The sequence below is a fragment of the Pipra filicauda genome, unplaced genomic scaffold, assembly GCF_003945595.2.
Source record: "Pipra filicauda isolate LSUMZ 115617 unplaced genomic scaffold, ASM394559v2 scaffold9_size5747161_pilon, whole genome shotgun sequence".
Classification (NCBI taxonomy): Eukaryota; Metazoa; Chordata; class Aves; order Passeriformes; family Pipridae; genus Pipra; species Pipra filicauda.
Genome location: NW_024105198.1, coordinates 5,560,447 through 5,580,529, shown reverse-complemented (window position 1 = coordinate 5,580,529; position 20,083 = coordinate 5,560,447). Strand labels below are relative to the sequence as shown.

The following is a 20,083-nucleotide window of genomic DNA, read 5'->3' as shown; positions in this document are numbered from 1 at the left end:
TGACAGTGATGTGGGGTTTTTCCCACTTCCCAAGGCATACAGACCACGTATGTTGGGCAAAAGAGTTGTATGTTTAAGGGCTTTCCTGCATGTTTTTGTTTAAAGCTGGCATGGTACTGGAGGTGCACATAGCACACATGGATGGCACTAAGTTGGCACATTTTCCCATAAAAAGCCCAGCTGGACTTGGAGCAAAGGCTTTGTACTTCCCTCTGAAATCCCTGCTGGAGTCTGTGGGAGGCATTCCAGGGGCTGGACCAAAACCAGCACCAACACTCCTGCAGCTTTTGGTGGCAGAGTACTTGCAGACCTCATGGCTGGGGGAAACTTTTAAAATAACGATGCCCCTCCTCCGTGACAGTCATGGTGATCTATGCCCTCTGCAGATGTGTTTGTGACTGATGTCAACTCAATGGAAAACCAAAACAAAACCTTGAATCAAAGCGGCAAACAAAGCAAAACCTCTTTCTGATGATCCTCAGCATCAAAGCGTCCTGGGTCATTTGTACCAGGTGCTGTGGTTTTTAGTCCTTTACACAAACCAGACCCAAAGAGGATCAGAGCAACTGCTGCACTGGATCAGAGAAGCAGTTCCTCTCGGTCCTCCTGCTTGTTTCTAGCAGTAACCAGTCCGTGATGCTTCAAAGGAAGGTATAAACCAGTGTGATGCTGCTAACACATGGAGGTGACAGGAGGAATACTCATGGATGTAGATGCTGCTCTTACTCATGAATACGCTTAAGGCTGAGGGACCAGGGAGCGAGACACTATTTCCCTTTAATCCGCTCTTCTTCTCGTTACCTTACCAGCACCCCCAGCATCCTGGCTCCGGGGAAGCACCGTTACCTGCGGGTCCACGGGTCGGAGCAGGGGTGGGGTCCGGGCTGGCTGCACACCACTGATGCTGAAGGACTCTGACCGAGGAGGCAGGTTGGGGTCAGAAATCCTGTTGGCCACCTTATGGGGCATGGCCGGCGAGCTCTGGCGATTGAGCCGGGAGCGCTCCTCCACCTGCAGGGGGATGGGGAGAGCAGGTCAACACCCCACAAAAGGCCATTTCCAATGGAAAATCAAGGCATCCATAAACACACACAGGAAGTTCTTCTCTCTTTAGGTGTATTACAACTAACGTTTGACCAACCTAGTGATCTGTCAAAGGTTGGACTTGATGGTCTTGGAAGTCTTTTCCAACCTAAACGATTCTGTGATCATGGAATTCGAGTTACCCCACAGACCATGCAATAAATGCATTTAGAGGCACCAGAAGCACTATTTGTATTGATGCACTTAATTAATTTATGAACATGGAGTGGAAAAATAAAGAAGCTAAAAAGAAAAAATTAAGAAAAGGCAACACGCCTCAGAGAGGTGCCTCTAGAAGATGACTCCTGAGAAACTCTTGCTTCTTCTCAAATGTATCTTTAAGCAAGGAGACCCTTTTCCTTCACTATTATAAACACCATAATGAGTGGTTTTCTTTGATCTGAATAAAACAATAAACATGGCAGCCAGAAGACGGCTGGTTTTGATCTGGATTTAGTGAGTCTGGCACCTTGTCATGTACGGGAGGGGAAAAACCTCTATTACTGAGAGAAAATTCAACCCAAAGCCCACTGCTTTCAGCTACCCTTGATGGGAACATGGTGGTTTCAGCTAACCCAGCCTTATGTGCCATCCTGCAGTTAGACTGTGCATTGATATTCAGGCAGCATATGCTATGCAGAATTTTTGATACCTCAAGATCTGCTGAATATTTTCATTTACGTATCATTAACGTGTTAAATACCCTTAGCATGTCTTGATTCCACCATGGACGATGCCACGCTGAAAGGCAATCTTTAAAACACGTTTGCTTGGCAGCAACCACAGCTCTTCTTTAAGTAAATAAATACTCATCAAACAAAAGAGCCACTATACGAATAAAAATGACTCTTTTTCGGAGACTGAGCAGGAGACAGAGTAAAATAGGTAAGAAATTTGCATTATGGACTTTTTCAGTTCATGACGGACCACCTGGGCTTCTGCTGAGTCCTAAGAGGTCACCACAGGCACTTCCCCAGGCACTGCCCACCGACCAGCAGAGGCAGAGCTCGGGTCAGCACTGCCCATGGAAGTGGACACAAGGATGGGAAGGAGAACTCCCTCTGAGCAAGGGAACAGAAGCAAGTGCTGGGTCACAGGCTGGTCCAGCACATCTCCTTATCAGCCAGGCCTTGGCACCAACAGCGACAGGCAGAGACGGTGCTGCCACGTCCTCCGGCTGTTTGCAGGCGCTCTCCGGCACGCTGCCAACCCGTAATGTGCAGCTAATTATGGAGGATGTTAAGGCTTGTGTGGAGGAGAAGGCAGGAGAGTGATGAAACAGGGAAGTCTGGGTACTGGGAAGGAGAAAGGTGCTTGGTTTCCCACTGCTGGCATCTCCTTGCTTGCACCTTGTGGCACCAGCACTGCACCAGCTCTTGGGACTCTTCAGCTGTATTTTGTGGGGCCCTGCTGACTCCACCATTAGACAGAGAAGGGGAAAAAGCTGCAAAACTCTTCAGGAATTCATCATTGCTCCAGTTCATGCCATTTATGATTGAACTCAAGACTCCCCTCGAACAGGAAACATCCTCAGCAGCGTCTGTGCAGTCCCAGGGAAAGGCTGCTAATGTTTTAATACATCACTTCAAAGTGAGAGGAGGATAAAAGCCACGGGGACTGAAGGAGGAGCTGACGTGGGTGTTGGCTGCTGCAGAGAACAGAACAGCTCGTGACGCACAGCCGAGCCCCGAGTTCCCGGGAAGCTCCGAGCTGCGGGAAAGCACCGCAGGGGACAGCCACCGTGTGGGAAATGCCTGGTTAAACCTGTCCCCTCCTTTCTGCATGGCTATGTATCACATATACCTGCCCAAAACGATCCTTCAGCTGACCAAGTTTCACCTGGCTACCTGCAACACCTTGCTTGGCAAATACTGGTTCATAACAGAAGAGTCAGTAACAAAGGGAGCTGGTACTTTCAGGACTACTGCTAAGAGTGCTAACGCCACATCCCTGGCTGGATCACCAGAGAGTCCCAACATGCTCTCCAAAAAGGCCCAGCTAGTCCCTGATTAGAAGAAAAGATGTGCCTTGGCAAGCAGGGCGGGTCTGGGACAGTACCCAAGCTACAGCCCAAGTTAACTTCCAGTGAACAACCCTCCACTCACTAGGAGATGAGTAGAAGGGGCAGCAGATGGGAATGTGCATCCATGCGTGTTGGCAGGACTATCTGATCAGACTGTTTTGTTCAGAATAAAGAGAAATTCTTGACTGTGCTTGGGGAAGCTCTAAGAGATGCAGCACAGCCTGGTTCCTCATCCAGAGCTCTGCTGTCACCAATGGGCCAGTCTCCAACAAGGCAATGCAGGGGCACAACCACAAGGTGAGTGGCCACAACCTCACCTTTATGCTTTACCCTTTGTCTGCAGGGTCTTGTAGTCACGATGTGAAGAGAAGTGAGGTTGGAAAATATGTGCACAAAGGAGAAGTGTGAAAAGCAAAGAAGGGCACAGCATGAAGAGAGCTCAGCTGTGTGATCATGCTCCTGAGAGAGAAGGCTTCAGACCAGAAAGCATAAAAACAAGGGTGGTACAGGATATAATGCAAAATCCTCAGGAAATACCCAAATAAGCTTTGCAAAGCCTCCAGAAATTGTAGGCTGAGCACTAGACTTGTCTCTTCATTGTTCCCAAAGGAAAATAAAGTCTCAATATTTCTGTTAAATTAGCATGCATGGGTTAGGTATGGAAATTGCAAAACTATAGCAAGAACCACTGATTAAGTACCAGCACAAATGCATCTGTACAGCCAGAAAGGCTGGGCATTCACTATGTGCAGCAAAGTACCTAAATTGCTAAAAGTGGAACTATGCAGTAGATAAAACAAGGGATGGAGGTGAGAGAAGTCGTTCCGGGAAGTTGCCAAGGGTGCTGTGCCCAGGCAGTACATCAAACCACTCCCAAGAGCAGAAAGATGCCTCAGCTGCTTCTTTGAACATTTAATTAGAAACTGGATAGAGTGACACAGGTGAGGAACAACTGGCTTGGATAGCTAAATGGTAGAAGCTGAAGATGTTCCCCAACAACAGGAAACCTTAAATTCCCCATGATTTCAGCAAAGGGTAAGAGGCCATGTTCTGCTACTCTTATTCACACTGTGCAGTTCCCAAGGTCCTGTTTCCACTGATGGCAACAAAAAGACACCTCCTCCGTGGAATAGAAGAAATGGGCCTTTGTGTCCAAAAGGGAGAGCTAAATCCAGCACTTTTCTCCTTCATCCCAGATAAAGAATAACATTCCTTTTTATATATCTTTGCTAAAGTTTTGAAGACAGTGCCAGAGGTACTTTAGCAACATTCTAGAGGATTTACTTAAAACTAGAAAATGAAAGAGTTTACTCCCTTTTTCCTGCCAGCTACCTACTCTCACAGCACTTCTGCAGATGATCAGGAGAGACCCAATTCTGCACAAGGAGGCAGAGGCACCACCTAGGTAGAAGCCTCTCCTGTCAGAGGCAGCTCAGCACATCTGGAATGTCTCATCTGCAAATCCCACTTATCAAACCTCTTTTTCCAGTGGAAGGGCTGGAGAATGATGCTGCAACTCCATGAAAATATATCATCTGGTGCATTGCCACAAAAAGAGAAGGAAGACTAAATGGGAAGGCAATGAGGGAGAAACCCAAGGGAGTATATAAAGTATATAAAGAGGTGAAAAGAATTTTTGACACCCACATCTATCTCTGTGATGGTTTAGAAAGGCCAAGAACTGTTCATATCATTGGCCATTGCTTAGCAATGGACAGCTGGCTGAATTCCTTGAGCTTGCAGGTACTGTGGATGCAGCTGAGGACTGTCAAGAGGAAAGACCAGGAGAGAGCTACATGTTGGATGCACATCACATCTCTGCCAGGACTGGAGTGCCAGACATCTGGCAGCAGAGCAGAGGTCTTGCTTAGTAGGAAGAATAATTGAGTTATTAAAAGATCTTTCTGCCCAGGCGTAGGGTTACAAATTTAAACCAACTAAACACAAAGAACTTTAGAAAAATTAATAGCAAGAGCAGGCACCAGTCTTACTGGAGCCACCACAAAGACACTAAGGAGAAAGAGTTTGCACATGATCCTGAATCCGCACTGCAGACAATGCACGTCTTCATCTTTTCAAGACTATTCAGCCAGGCAATAATTAATATTCAAGATCTCACAACTGTTACAACAATTCTCTCTTTTTGCTTGAGAGAAAAAAAACACAGAAGAGCAATCCCAAGAGATAAAGCCCTGAGCCTGGGAAGAACAGCTGTCCAATCCCTGACTGTGTGGAATTAGGGCTCAGCAAGGCACCCCACGACAACCACGCCCCTACATTCACCCCTGGCCCCCTGTGCATGTGCCAGGAAGGAGAATAAGAAGATGATCTTTAAAGTCCATTCCAACCCCTTAACATTCTATGATTCTATGTCCACAAGCCCAACAGGGCTGAACGCCTCCAGGAGGGATCCATCCTCCTTCCTTGCATGCCCTCATGGAAAAACCTCCTTCCTCCCCTCCGCTTGCACAAACACAAACCTGGAGACACACACACAAAGTGGGAGTGTTTCCAGCACAGCTGATGGCATCTGCTGGATCCCAACCCTGTGGAGCACAATCTGCAGTGGGTACTTGGGACCAAACCCCACGCCTAGCCCTGTGGATGCAGTTGGGCCCCATCACACCCCTCGCTCTCCCCTACCTCCTTCGCCCAGGCTGGCTTCTCGCTGGCATTTATCCCTTCTTTGTAATGGTAGAGGGGCTTCTTCTCTGCTGGCCTCTGGTCCTGCCGCTGCTGCTGCTGCTGCTGCTGCAGGGACACCAGGTAGTCCCGCTCCTGCTGGAGCTGCCTCTGCAGCCTCTCCGCCTGCCGCTGCTCCTCCAGCTGCTTGCGCTTGTACTCCTACCCAGGAGAAAACACAGTGACAAAGGTGCCCGGCCAGCCTGCAGACTGCACATTTATCTGTTTGGGGAATCTGAAAGGCTCTTTTCTGGAAAAGCTTATTGATTTGAAAGACTTTGCGGACTGAGCTGCAAAGCATCTCCGAGGAGAGACTGCTGGGAGGGCAGAGACAACAAATTCAGAGTTGTGACTCCAGCATCGATGCTTTGCAGCTGCTGAACTGCCCTGTCTGATGGGAATGGGGGGTGCTAATGCTGCCTTGTCAGGGGAGCCCTGTGAGATCCCTAAGAGTTGACATTCACTTAGGAGTTACCATTGACTTTGTCAGGATTTTTCTGGACAGGAAGAACAAAGGATCAATCCAGTGAGGTGTCAAACATCACCTGGTCAACATGGGGCTCTGAGTAACCTGCTCCAGTGGAAAGTGTACTTGCCCATGGCAGGGGCATTGGAATGAGGTGGGTCTTTAAGGGCCCTTCCAACCCAAACCATTCCATGATTCTGTGTTCAGACAAAACCAAAACCAAAACCAACTCCTCTGTAGGATCAATTCACTGGTCCTGGGAAGGGCTGCACAGCAGAGCCAATTGTGTGATCTCTCTGAATCTCTACGGCTCTATGAGGTTTAAGGAGTAAATCACTTTGAAAGGGCCTTTTTAGAAGACAAGGGCTTGTGTGAGGGTTTTTCTTTTTCCTAAATAAAATTAATAGCAAGAGTAAAAAAGAATAATCCCTGTGGATTAAAAGAAAATGCAGTAAGAGTAACAGCTACCAGCACTAAAAAGGATAACTCAAAACCAAATTAAATAAAAAAAAGAGGACATCTACAATGCAAACAGCACACAAGTGAATATACAGCATTCCTGCAAGGAAATTAAAACAAGAGCCTTCACTTGGAACATGAAGAGCAACACGGCAGGGTGGGTTTGATGGGTGCAGGCACGCGACAGCTCGAACGCACCCCAACATGCTGCAAACAGCCTTCAAAACTACACAGCAGCAACCAGGGCTGCTCCTCTCATGGAGGCACCAGGGCTGCTCCTCCCGTGGAGGCATCAGGGCTGCTCCTCCCGTGGAGGCACACACATGCCAACGCCGCGGAAGGGATGCAAGGAGAGCCGTGCACCGAAGCGGCGGCAGGGAATCAAGGCATGCTGGCAGCCACAGAGCGGGACAGGAGGCTCCAGGCATGTGGTGTCCCCCATGTCTGGGCATGGCAGGAGGCACCTGGGGGACATGGGCGCGGGTGGGCACATGCGGACGCGACACGGGCAGGAAGCGGCAGCGTGGCCGGGGCCTCCCATTTACCAGAAGTAGCGCTTGCTCCTGCAACAACTGCTGCTGCAGGATCTCTAACTGTCTCTGCTCCTCCTCTAACTGTCGCCTGATGTACTCCTGGAGCCATGGGCAGCAAGGATCAAAGGAAAAAGAGAGAGAAGGTAAAAGAGACAGTATTTCCCAAGAGGTAAGAGAATGAGGTGGGCACCCGCATCCACCCCACCCGAGTGCTGGCACTGATCAATCAGCACAGGCACCCTTGGTCCCTGCCCAAAGAGCCCAGGGTGTCCACCACTCTACAAGGAGTGGTAAAGAATGGAAACCACTGGGAAATGGCAAACATGTCCCAGGAATACCAAAAAATCTGCCCCCAGGAACAAGTGGGTGGGAAAAACCTGCATCAAGTGTCTCCACACCTGCGGGCCAGCAAGTGGATCCACACGGAAACAAACAACAGCAGTGAAAGCAACACACGCGGTGTTAACAATTAAGCAATTTGCTCTCAAGTAGTAAAAAATGAGTGTTTGCAAGAAAATCCCTGATTAGAGGAAGAGGAAGCCACGTTGAAGGCGACGGGCCTGCTCCCACCAGGTTACCTGCTCGTGCTCTGCACGCCGCCGCTCCTCCTCCCGCCGCATCTGCTCCTCATAGTGCCGGCGCTGCTCCCGCTCCTGCTGCTTCCGCAGCTCCTTCTCCCGCCTCTGTTGCTGTGGGGGCAGGAGGCACAGGGTCAGCACCCCCACTCCTTTCCCTGGGAGCTCAAAGTCCTTTTTCGCATGATTTTTGGGGTGTCACCTCGCCCACAGACCCAGAGTGCTCCCACTCACCCAAGGAGATGCCTTGCCAGCAGGACAATCCATTTGGGTGGTAGAGGGGCTTCCTGATCCCACCTTCTCGATCCCACTTCATCCCCACGCACCCCCACGCACTCTGATGCCCGGCACTGGCTATGGAGAACCCAGAGCATCCTCTGAGCACCAGAGGATAATTTCTTATTCCAGCTGCAGATGAAGCCACGAGGGCAGCGCATGGTCCCCACCAGTCAGTTAATCAGGCCTCAGACACCTGGGAGCTGCATGAGCCCATCACTTATGGGGAACTCACATCTCAGCCCTAGTGAGGATGAGGGAGGGAGCCAGGGGAGTTACTGTCTGTCAAGAGAGGAACACATCCCTCTTAATGTTTGCTGAGATCTGAAACTAATAAAGATGGTCCAAAATCCAAGGGCTTTTGCTTTCTGAAACACAAAATGAGCAGCGTGGGGGCTTCCCTTGCCATCCTCAGGCCACCCTTGCCTGCTGACCCTCCTGGGTTGCATCCCTGCCTGCTCCAGTCCGTGCACCTTTGCTGACAGCAATCTGGGGAATTTTGTGGTAATGACAACTGACCCGCAGCCTGCTGTGAATCATCCTGGGGGGCCCTGGGCGAAACTTGCAGCCCCCACATCCCCTGCTTTTAACCCAGCCTAACTCCTACAGCTACCCACAGCACCCAGGAGGGTTTTTCGAGACACCCCAGGGAGCAGGGGCTCGCAGCAAACTGCTGGAATGCTCGGCACAGCAGCCCCTCACTGCAGCCTCGCACCACACCAGCATCAGCAGAGGGCACTCAAATGCCAGTACTGGCTACTGGGGCTCTGCAACCTGCCATGACTCCATCATCTCCTGCCACACGCTAGCGGGAGGCATCCGCTGAAGCAGAAACTTGGCCCTTTTTCCTCCCTTTTTTCCCTGTTTTTCTTTTCCTGTCACTGACATGCAGAGGCTGAGCAGACTGCAGTGGGAATGCCGGCACTGGAGAAGCTGGCAATGCCACTAAATCACGGGGAGGGCTGGACCAGCAGCTGAGGAGCTGTCTGAGCAATCCAGAGACCAAGATATATCCATTTGAAACTGCTGCTCTGCAGGAACCGGCACTGTGCAGATGGATTTGAAACCTTTATCTATCTAAAGATACTTACATAGATATGTCCTATATAGATATCCATCCCTACTATAAATATCTGCCTATAGAGATATTATATATATTATGTAGATCTCCAGAATACCCCTCTAATACAGTAGATCTAATATATATATATTTATAATTGATACCTAATAGATAGATCTGCTCTATTAGATACAAATCCATTATAGGCCTTGTAATTCTATATATATTCTCTGTATTTTATTCTATATTCTATATCTCTGTGTCTCTCTCTCTTCTCTAGAGACAGATATCTGTAGATATCTTTATAGGTAGATACCCATAAAGATAGATCTGCCTATAGATATATCTATGGATACTGTAACAAACATTTAAACACACCCCAGCATTTCAATCTCAGGAGGAGCCACTGCCTTCTCACCCACAGGTAACATCCACAGCCACCCCAAGCAGGGACTCCAACGACTTCCTTGGGCTGCAGCTCAGCTTTAGTGCCACCTATAGCCATATTTATCAATTCTGTTCCACTCGCCTCGGGGAAGGAAAAATTGCATCCAACCTGAAATAACCTGCCAGCTCCAGACTCCGGCGTGTCCCACGCCAGGCACAGTCACTCGCGCTGCCCACGTAAGCAGGGGATCCATGTGTTACTCCGAGCGTACGCCCGTCCTCGCAGAGCGCAGGGCAAACGTAGCGATGGCTGTAGTTTTTGGAACTCTATACTAGGAATTCAGGAGGATACGCCACTGGGATACGGTCACTCGGCAGCAGTTACAGTAACACATGGGATTTCTTGGCTTCAGCAGCGCTCCATGACCTCCTTAGGTGATGGTCACTGCTCCCATGACCTCTGCAGCACAGATCTTTAGACTAACAGGTTGAATAAATGTTACCCTGACAACTCTATCACACTGGTTTCGGGTGAGTTTTAACGGTTTGGCTTTTTTAGTTGAACAATCACACAGCTGAATAAAGCACATAGTGCTTGTGTAGGCTGGGCTTGGCTGGCAGGAGGCAAGGCCCTGAATGCCACAGCTATTTCTTACATAAAAATCACCCAAATGGTCTTTATTCCCAATTTGGCAGGCAAGAAAATCCAAACCCTTCCAAAGAAGGAGGCAAAAGCTTTTTTCACAGGGAGGGAATAGCACACCACAACCCTTCCAGGGCACCATGTGCCCAGTGGCCCTAGTGAGCTTGGCCCGTTTCTGGCCTCTCTCCTCTAAGACAACATCTAACTACCAGCTTCCTCCACACTTAAAAGCCTATTTAACTCCAGGAGCTGGGAATTGAGCCCCACATGTACAGTCTTCTTTCAAAGAAAGGTTCCTCTGGATATTTAAAGGACCTCTGGACCTGCCACAGCCGGGCTCTTCGGGCTGAGGCTGTGAGCAGGATGCAATACTCACATTTATCGAGGCCAGGAGCACAGCACTTCCCTCCAGCTCCACAGCGGATTTGTCAGGTCACATTATGAGCAAGTCATTTGTCACGGTCGCATTACCAGCACCTTCAGCTAAACACTGCAGCCCAGCAGAGCGGGGCTGAATCGGCCACGGCGCAGCCGCTCCGCTGCCCTCCCAGCACGGCCCCCCTTCAGCAGCTGGCAAACATCTGGAGAGGACCTGGCACTGCAGTGGGAAAAGCCTCCAGCAAGGGATGATGAGGACCCTGTTCTAAGTAGGGACTGAGCTCAGGGAGATGCAGCTGAAAACAACTGCACGTAGAAACAGAGAAAAAAAAGGGGGGGAAGATTCAAAGATCTCTCTTTCGTTGCCTCCATTTCTCCCTGCTTTCTGCCCTCTCTCTCCCACTGCTAGTGCACACTTCCCACATTTCTCCAAGCCTGAAACTACTGTGTGTTATTTACACTACCCAGATCCATTATTCATGCAAGGCAAGAGCACCAATTAATTAGGACTGCATTTATATAACTCTGCAGGTAAAGCTATATGTAGCTGCTTGTAAGCCAGAATGGGATCTTATTTGCGCTGCACTAGATATGACAGGTTTTAAATATTGATGAGAGAAGACACACGAAGGCAAAACCTCTGGTGGGAAGGCCCTTGGAGGCCTGGCATGAAACAAGGACTTCAAAGGAGCAAGCTCACTTGGCTAGATCAGACACATTCAGGGCTACGAGCGATCGCAGAGCTGCCGCCACCCCGCAAACCCAGTGAGCTCCGAGAGGCACCTACACTTGCAAGAAGAGGCTCCTGGAAACCTTGGCTGCTGCTCCCAAACATCAGCACGAGCCAGGAAAGAAGTGGAAGGGGAATTCCAAGTGACAAATGAAAACAAATATTCTAGGTGGTTGCGTTGCTGTGACAGGCTCATTTATCTGAGCCACCAGGGAAAGAGTGACTGTGGCTGGAATATCATCTTTCCTGACACACCAAGCACTGGAGCATGGAGAGGTGTTTTCCACTGGTAGAGAAACTGGGTCAGAACTTCCCACCATGGCAAATGGGGATCTGATAAGCTCTGAACCATTGCAGGAGCTTTTAGTCAGGATCATCATGAAAGGATGCTCTGTGCAGGAAAAAGCTCATGCTTCAGAAGCTATGAGCTCTACATGTTTCTTAACCAAAGAAAAACCAGAGAGATGCAAGACTTAGAACATACTTGTACTACAGGAGCTGCTTTAACACAGCTCTCCTTGGAAATGGGTACAGGAATGCTGCTGGGACCACTGCAGTGCCCCATGTACCATCTTACTGAGAGGGGGCTGTCATCTGAATGACAATGTTCCTACAAGCTGTAGGACACCTGCACATGCAGAAAAAAATAACAACCACCATTTTTGGTAATCTAAATTTATCTATGATTAATTGCTTGACTTTTTTGGCATTGCTTCATAAGAGCTACCAATAGATGGTCTTCTGCTGATTAATATACAGGAACTTCAGCAATTTTTTTTATCCCTTGAACATCCAGCTCTCTAACTGCACTAAATGAAACCTCACATGCAAAGAGCAAGATGCTTAGATTTGCCTTGTACATTCCCTGTAAAGATCTGACCTTCGTTTTATATGTAGAAAGGAAAAAAAAATCCACAACATGGCAGAAAAATGAGGTTATGTAAAGCCCTCCCTGACTCCATCTGCCCACTGCTGCCAAGGGGTCTGCACAGAGATTTGTCTTGCAGGATCCCTAAGGCTCCTGACCCCAAGATGTGTTATTCCTACAGCTCAGCTGGAGTTTCAGTGGTAAAAACAGTGCATCAAGGCTCATTCTGTGCCAGCAACAAATGGAGGGCTGATTAGGGAGCTATATATATATAATATAGGTATATACAGGGAAAAATTAAAATACATTCAAACCTTATAACCCTTCTGCACTACACAAGCATTTTCCTTAGTGTTATTTGATCTACTGATATTTAATTCTCTCATTTGAGGGTTAATTCTGCTGCACATTTTAAATTCACGAGACCAACTTTCTGCACGAGGGAACCCAAAACTTCAACTGATTTCCCATGAAGGTCCCAGTTCCAAAGCCAGCTTGGGCATTTTTTATTTCCACCGCAATTAAAGACAGCTGCACATCTAAATCTCTTTGTCTGCCTGGAAGAAGATTCAGCCTCAGAGAAGGAAGTTGGTCAGCTGTTGAAAAAGGAGGCCCAAGTGTCTGACAGATGCAAGGAGACACGCGAAGGATGGCAGCCGGTCTTGGGGGCAGCACCAAAGACCACCGGAAGATTTCCTCACTTGACTTTTTAATATATGCATTTGATGCTATTGTTGGAGCAACATTATGAGATGGTAGGTTTCCCCAAAATGGCCCTAAAATGGGAGGTACTTTGTGATAGGTTCAGAAATGCCAATTTAGGAAGATCTAGATGACAGAAAAAAAGGGATCTCTTCATTTTGAGCTCAACTGGGTGAGGAATGAGAAATGGTAGGAGCTCTACCACTGGCAGTATTTAAAGACAAGACTAGAAAAAACACAAAAAAACCCTCCTGAAGGTCTGCACTGACAGAGGAATGGACCAGTTATCCCACTAGCAGGCCTTTCTCCAGCTCTTTTGCTGTGCATCTCCAGTACAAATTAGCTCCAGGCATTTCTGAGCTTAGCATCCTCCTAAGTCAATCCTTTTGGAGCCGCACTTGGGCCCAAATGCCAACTCACTCCCTCACCCTGGCAACCTCCACAGAGTCTTATGACAAGTCACAGCTCTTTCTATAAACACAGTAACATGCTTGGCAGTACTGGACAGGCTGACTTAGGAGCCCCAAAAGACACCAGCTCCAAGGGTTTATGTGTCCTGGTTGCTCTATTGGGTTTTAAAGGTCAACTTTATTTTGAAAAACCAGTAATCTGAGTCTTCCACTGGCCTCTCCTCCCAGAGATCTGCTGGTCCAGTGCTGATGGCTGGAGGCACATCCCATCTTAGTCGGACCGTAAAGCAGCATGGAAGAAATCCTGCTCCCATCAACCAAAATAAATCCATGGCCAAGAGTCATCAATGAAAGTTAGTGCAAAGCTAGTGGAGGAAAAAGCACAGAGGCCAAACTGCAGCAGCCTGACTGCTGCTGAAGCCTTTAGGTACTGTTGGGATGGGTACAAGTGCTGGAGCAGTGCTGCTCTCTGGAGCAAAACTGCAGTGACGTGGTTGGAGTGAGTGTGGCGCCTCAGGGCAGTGATATCACAGTCAGTACAGCTGTGACAGCTGCTGTTGGGTACCTCTGCCTGGCCATCAGATGCTTCCTGCCCCAAAATATCTGGGAAGAACAAACACCAAACTATATCCCTGCAGCAGCAATGAAACTTTGTTTGCTGATCCCTGCATCTACTACTTTTCTGGTTTTCCCACAGCACCCCACAGCAGATATACAGCACCTTGCAGCTGACAAAGCCACAGCTGGCCACGCTGGGAGCAGCACCTCTGCCACAACCCACAGCATTTGCAACAGGAGGTCTATATCTCTTTCAAGGACTCCTGCTTTAATCCTCACCAAAGCAACTCAGCTGTTTCTTCCTTGCCACGCAAACAGTGTCTAATAGAGAGCAGAGCTCACTTTGTGTCTGGAGATGCAGATGAAGCTAAACCTGGCCAGATGGACCTGAGAAGATGGGCACTTGAGAAGATGCTGGGGCTACCACAGCTGCCAGCTGGCCCCAGCATCTGCCCTAATCCTGGCTGAGCTCATGGGGCTGGTCACACCAGGGCAGGCAGAGGATGCCCTTCAGCTACAGTCTGTCTTTCCCCACTTCTCTGACACGGCAGGAGCATGGAAACACCTCTTTGTCAGCTTTGCTCCAGCACGTAATTAGGACCCTTTCAAATCAGGTCTGAAAGGTGTAAGGCAGCTGTTAGAGCCACTACAAACAGAGGCATTAGTTTTAAATCCTGGCTATGGTGGCATTAGCTTTTAATGACTTGGGGAAAGAAGAGGGGGAACTGGCAAAGCCTGGGGGGCTGCACAGAGCCTGGCCCAGCAAGGCCCAGCAAGGCAGAGACTCCGTAACTCAGGGCAGAGCTCGCCAGCTTAGCAAGGGGATTAGTCCTCCATTCAAAACCTGCTTGGGAAGCAGCAAAGAGAGAACAATTTTCTTCTATGTGAAGAGAACATATTAATACAGCAGCAAGCATTGTGTTCATTACAGGATTGCAGCTAATCTGGTGTCTGCTTTTATTCTGCTGTTGTTCTGTTCCTGTACCGCTTGCAGCAAGAGGGCTGGGACAAAGGCAGAGCCAGGCTTCCTTCAACAGTCCTCAGATAAACATCCATTGGGGCAGGGGATTTCAGGGTGCATCTATGTGAAAACCTTGTCCTCTCTCAAAGCAGCTCACCAGCCTTGGGAAGGGAGCAAAGCCTGATCTACAAAGTATTGAACATGCTGTGCTCTGCTCTCTGACAGCAGGACAGACCTACATACTTACCAGACTGAAAAAATGCTTTGCCTGGGATTTGCCTGTGTTGATTTTTGCCCTGGAGGGGCTCAGAGGACCACCTCGAAGAGGGGCCATACCATCACCATCATCATCACCATCAGCTGCCTGAAATTCCTTCCTGTCTGTGCCCCTGGCCTGCAGGCATTACCCAGCACAGGGAGAGTCTGGTGACCACAGTAACAGATCTCTGATTCGTGCAAATTAAGGGGGTGGCTGCTCTAGTAGTCCATTTACTGCAAATCCTTTCTTCAGACATATTGGTGACCTCTTTGGAAAGCTAATTTAATGACCCTTAAAGTATGAACCTTTCAATCAGTCTCTTGGAATGAGTTCACTTCGAGGTAATGGGTGTCTTTGTGCAAAACCCCATCAAAACCCCAAGAGATGGGGAAAAGCCTGGGTTTTTTTTTGTGAACTTCTGCAATCCAAGAACCAAGAGCTAAAGCAAAAGCGAGCACTTCCTACAGAGACCATGGCCAGGCTGAGCAGCTCAGGGACACCCAAAGTCACACGGTCAAATCCTGCAGCTGGATTTTAAATGGGGTGGATAATTTTATGACCGATCGCATTTGTAGCTGGTGTGTTAAGACAAGGGTAATGAAATCTTATCCTTCGGGGCACATATGGATCATTGCACAAGTCAGGCAGGCATCTGCCCCTCCCCTGCAAGAGAAATTGTAATTGGCAGGGACTGTGAGGACTGAAGTTGAAATTAGGGATTAAATGGGACACAAATGGCATATGGATCTGGGGAAAGGGCAAATTGAGCTTTTCAGCCTCTTCTCAACTGTAACAGTCCACAGCAGCAAATAATGATAATGAACTTGACAGGTGCCTGGATCAGTATGAGTTTTGCCCATCTCGACTGAATACAACTGTAACACCAATAATGGGTTAACTCTGCTCAATAGTTCCAGGGATCCTTTTAAGTTTGGCATTTCAATGGTTTATTTATATCAAACCAGTTCCATTACCTTCACAAGAGTTGGCAGCACTTACTGTGGTGAGGAGAGTGGTTGGAGGTGGGTATGCCACAAGGATGAGCAGGGGGGTTTGACCAGCGTAACAAAAAGGTTTGGGATTACTCACTAGAGAGACCAGGACATGACCTTAAATCAGGCTGAGAACAGTCATTTGGGACCTGCTACCAGAAATCCCACTGTTCCACCCCAAGCCAGCCTGTGCCAGCCCATTGCTCGGCTCTGGCCAGTTACCTCCTCCAGCCTTCGCCTCTGCTCCTTCTGCTCTTCGATCCGCTTCTGCCGCTCGGCCAACAACTGCCGCTTGTGCTCCTCGTTCTCCCGCTGCTGCTGCTCCAGCTGCTGCCGCCGCAGCGCCTCCGAACGCTCCTTGTTGGCCAGCTGCAGCCGCAGGAAATCCCGCCTCAGCGTCGACTCCCCGGGCAGGTTCAGGATGGAGCTGCACAGGACAGAGGCATCAGAGAAGATCCCCTCCCTGCATCCTTAAACCTCTTGCCAAGGGAGGTGATTTTCCAACGTGGCCTCTCTCTCCTCCATCCCAACAGCATCCAAACACCCAACAGAGCGTGGGCAGCAGAAGATGGAGGGATGGGGGGACTGCAAGTGTCAGAGCAGGGTGGTAGACACAGTGCTCTGCCCATGGTCCACCATGGCCACCATTTATTTGCTAAAGGTTTCCCTTACATGAAGTTCCTAACCAAAGCCTCTGGTGCTGCAGTGGCACAACACTATATTTAGCTGTGCACAAAGCACACTTAGCATGAATCACTGCCAGCTATTAAAATACTACATTATCTCGGTGAAATAATGGAATAACCTGATACTAATTACAACAGCTCTGAAAAATGTCACCGAAGAAAGTTCCAGCCCCACGGTGCTTGCAGTGGCACTGGGGGAGGTTTCATGGTGAAAAGTTACATGGAAATAGGGAGTTACACTTGGATGTAAGGAATCACATTTTAGTCTTCTTTAACTTCATCTCATGTTTTTCTCTATCTCAATATCCACATTCCCATGACAGCATCCTGCTGTGATGCAGGTCCCACAGGCAATGGGGTACCCAGGTTGTCTTCCCCAGCTTTTGGCTAAGGTGATTTGGAGCATCAGTTTATACCCACGCACCACCCAGCAGTGAGAATATCCTCTGTTCTGCCAGGGAACAGGACTCAGTGTTCAAAGTGTCCTTTTTCCATTTCTAGTTCATATGAGCCCATAATTCAAGCTGATTTTATACAGAGCTAAAGGGACATAAGGGCAGAAATGAAATGCTGATTCTTACCTGGGCTCTCCAGAGTCATTTTCCTCCTCCTCCTCCTCACTTCCACTGTACTCATACTCTGTCTCATCTAGGAACAGAATAGCTCATCAGTGCCCTTTGCTGGACTCATTTGTTTTTTCAGAGGCTGAAAACTCCAGAGCTCTGAATACAGAACAGACTCTTCTTGCATGGCTAAGAATAAGCAGCATTACTGCTCTTCATTTTCTGGTTTTATGGGGGGCTGGAAGGCCGGGGAAGCAGAGGTGGTCTCCCCGGGTGCTGGCACCTCACAAACCTGTGCCAGCTGGGAAGAGGGATGCAGTCCCAGCTGGTGCACCATGGGCAGCACCAGCACAGCGGGAAACAGCCTTGACAGCCACAGCCCCTCAATGCAAAGATGGGGGTGTCCTTGAAATTAGAATTTATTCCCATATGAGAGCGAGTGACCCCCTTCTTCAGGAGGGTTCTGCAGTGGGAGGTGCCCAACAAGCTATTGAAGCCACAGTCACTGGAGGGTGGGATTTAACCATGGCTCTGAAGGTACCAACTCCTCTTTCCCTAAACATATGCTCTTCCTATGCAAATCCACGTAATTTCCAAGCAATGAAGATATCCACATTAAAGCCCACTGCAATGTTGCGCTATACACTGCAATTTCTGTTGGGATATCATCTTTATCGGATGAAGGGAATTATAGTAAAAGAAAGGCCCACATTTATCCAATTACTCTCCATCTCTAGGGTCCAGCCTTCATTTGCCAGACTAAACACATTTAATACTTCACTGGGATCCCATTTTATTGTTTTGATTGTAGTGAAATCTATTACAAGGGGCTGGAAGGTACGCATGAAAAATTAATTCCGCTACCAATAAGAAGAGAAATAGCGACGTATTAATTTTCCGGATTCTACAAATGAGCTTTCAAATTAAAATTCAGTTCACAAGCTGCTGAATACTTTAACAAGTTTCTTCTGCTATCTGATCTTTCTTGCAGAGGACTTTGATAGGGCTTGGAGAGTTCACTGAAAACATTCAGTTTAATAGGTTATTCCTAGTCAGCAGAATTGCTTTGGGGCAAGGGTCTTATCTCGATGTTCATTTGCACAACTCTGCCATCGCTGGTGCAGCGTGGATGTCACGTAGATCAACAGACTGGGCATGAAATACGTGAGCTGGGGAAAATTCAGCTTAGCAGCTTCACCCTCCCACATGCCAGGACGTATCTATGTAAACGTATATTTTATACACGCACTTTAATGAATCAAAGCTTAGATGTTCCATGTGGATATTACCACCTGGACAAAAAAAAAAAGAAAACCACACACTATTTTGCATCAGGAAAAAAAGAATATTTAAAAACACTGATTAGCTCTAATGACAGTCACCTGTCTGCTTGGTATGAACACCCACTGGTTTGTTATGAGTATTTATTTTCATTTCAGGGACTGAGAGGAATCAAATCAAACACAACAATCTGACCTCAAAACTGTAGGAAGTGTGGTCACACAAGGGATCACACCACTGAACTCAACCAGATTGCAAACAAACTCAGCCATCTGAATGAGGGGAACTGAGACCACAAGCAACCCAGTCCTTTCTGCCTTCCTTCTTCTACCCACACCCTTTGCCCACAGGGATGTGCCTTGGGATCCTACAACAGGGATCCCCAAGCACATGGTAGAGGTCATGGATTGCCCAGATAGGGAGGTCTAAGCACACGGCAAGGGTCAAGGACTGCCCAGGGTGCTGCTTCTCCACTAACCCTCCTCTCTTCTGCACTCACCTTTCTCGCCTCGCTTCTTTTTAGTCCTGTCGATGTGGTCCTTGAGCTGGATGCGGACCTGCCTCTCGTTGGGCTGGTCTCGGATGAAGGGATGCTTCATCAGCTGCTCCGTGGTTGGTCTCTGGCTGTGGTTCTTCACTAGGCAGCTCTCAATGAAGGACTGAAACTTTTTAGACCTGGTCAAGGACAGGAAAGGAAGGTACAGAAAAAAAATAGGTAAATATATCAATTCTCCTATTAGAAAATGAAAAACCTGGGGGTATTTGAGAAGATTTTTTGGCTGCTACAGTTCTTTACAGTTCTTGCTCAGATGCAATCCTTCCAAAAGGATTCCCATGATCTCTCAAAGCTGCACCATCACACGCACCCTTTATCACGTCATCCTCTCCTGTTCTTCCCACGCATGCTCCTATCTGTAAATTCCTGGTGCAATTAGGAGAAACCACTATTCTGCTGAGTCTGCAGAAAGCTGGGAACCATCAGTAAGACTGTGGAATCACCACAGCCAGATGTGACCAATGGCAACCAAGAAAAAAGCAAGAGAGTGTTCCTCCTCCCTTCCCTCTGACCTGTGAAACTGCAGGTAGAAATGAGAGACAACACATACAGATATAAACATAATTCCTTAATAGATTGTTTCTCATATTTTATGGCCCCGGGCCCCATGAGTGGGACAAGATAAGTTGATTTTTGTTTTAGATTTAACCTCCCAACATTAAATGGTTTGTTAAAGCTCTGGCAACCTCCAGGCAATGCTGCTGCCTGCAGCCCTTCCCTGCTCTCTCAGAAGCATCACTAACCCACCAGATCCAGGGGGCCACCATGCCCTGGACTCCCTGATCATGGAAGTGAATAGGACGTTCCCTTTGGGCAGCATGGCTTGGGCAGAGGGGGGAACATGGCTGTGAATGGCAGAGCTGTGGCCTCCTCACAGCCTGCCTGCCCACAAAGTTCCATTCAATCTCAGCTAAAACAGTTTCGGCCAAATCTTTAATAAACAAATTTCTCT

General features: G+C 48.3%; 1 protein-coding gene across 10 annotated transcripts in view; it reads right to left on the bottom strand.

The window, feature by feature from the left end:
• Positions 1 to 20,083, bottom strand: part of TNIK (TRAF2 and NCK interacting kinase) — a 153,032-nt gene that overhangs the window by 29,905 nt on the left and 103,044 nt on the right. For 7 of the 10 annotated variants that reach the window (XM_027724610.2, XM_027724608.2, XM_027724616.2 and 4 more), the window contains exons 10-16: positions 19,075 to 19,250; positions 17,313 to 17,379; positions 16,268 to 16,472; positions 7,825 to 7,935; positions 7,259 to 7,345; positions 5,750 to 5,950; positions 847 to 1,011 (exon numbers count right to left, since the gene is read on the bottom strand). In XM_027724610.2, the coding sequence (XP_027580411.1) occupies positions 847 to 1,011; positions 5,750 to 5,950; positions 7,259 to 7,345; positions 7,825 to 7,935; positions 16,268 to 16,472; positions 17,313 to 17,379; positions 19,075 to 19,250 (1,012 nt within the window). The remainder of the gene's footprint in view (positions 1 to 846; positions 1,012 to 5,749; positions 5,951 to 7,258; positions 7,346 to 7,824; positions 7,936 to 16,267; positions 16,473 to 17,312; positions 17,380 to 19,074; positions 19,251 to 20,083) is intronic. The other 3 variants (XM_027724613.2, XM_027724614.2, XM_027724615.2) reach the window with 1 other exon arrangement.